The 207-nt window shown below is 66.2% G+C and overlaps 1 protein-coding gene across 1 annotated transcript in view; it reads left to right on the forward strand.

Moving 5' to 3' along the window:
* LOC104495569 (sodium-dependent proline transporter-like) overlaps window positions 1-138 on the forward strand; it is a gene marked incomplete at its 3' end in the record, with an annotated part of 9,737 nt that extends 9,599 nt beyond the window's left edge. The window contains exon 7 of the mRNA XM_010138550.1: window positions 4-138. Within this exon, the coding sequence (XP_010136852.1) occupies window positions 4-138 (135 nt within the window). The remainder of the gene's footprint in view (window positions 1-3) is intronic.
* Window positions 139-207: the final 69 nt, after the last annotated feature.

The raw sequence follows: 207 nt of genomic DNA on the forward strand, positions 1-207 counted from the left end.
CAGGTGCTGTACTTCACAGCCACCTTCCCCTACCTGGTCATCCTCATCCTCATCATCCACGGGGCCACGCTGAAGGGCTCCCTCAACGGTGTCCGCTTCTACCTCTCCTCGGACTGGAAGAGGCTGCAGAGCGCCCAGGTAACCCCGCGCCGGGGCCATGGGAGTCCCCGGTGGCAGCAGTACCCCCTCAGCCTGGGCTGGGTGGGG

Source organism: Buceros rhinoceros, unplaced genomic scaffold, assembly GCF_000710305.1.
Source record: "Buceros rhinoceros silvestris isolate BGI_N320 unplaced genomic scaffold, ASM71030v1 scaffold23166, whole genome shotgun sequence".
Classification (NCBI taxonomy): Eukaryota; Metazoa; Chordata; class Aves; order Bucerotiformes; family Bucerotidae; genus Buceros; species Buceros rhinoceros.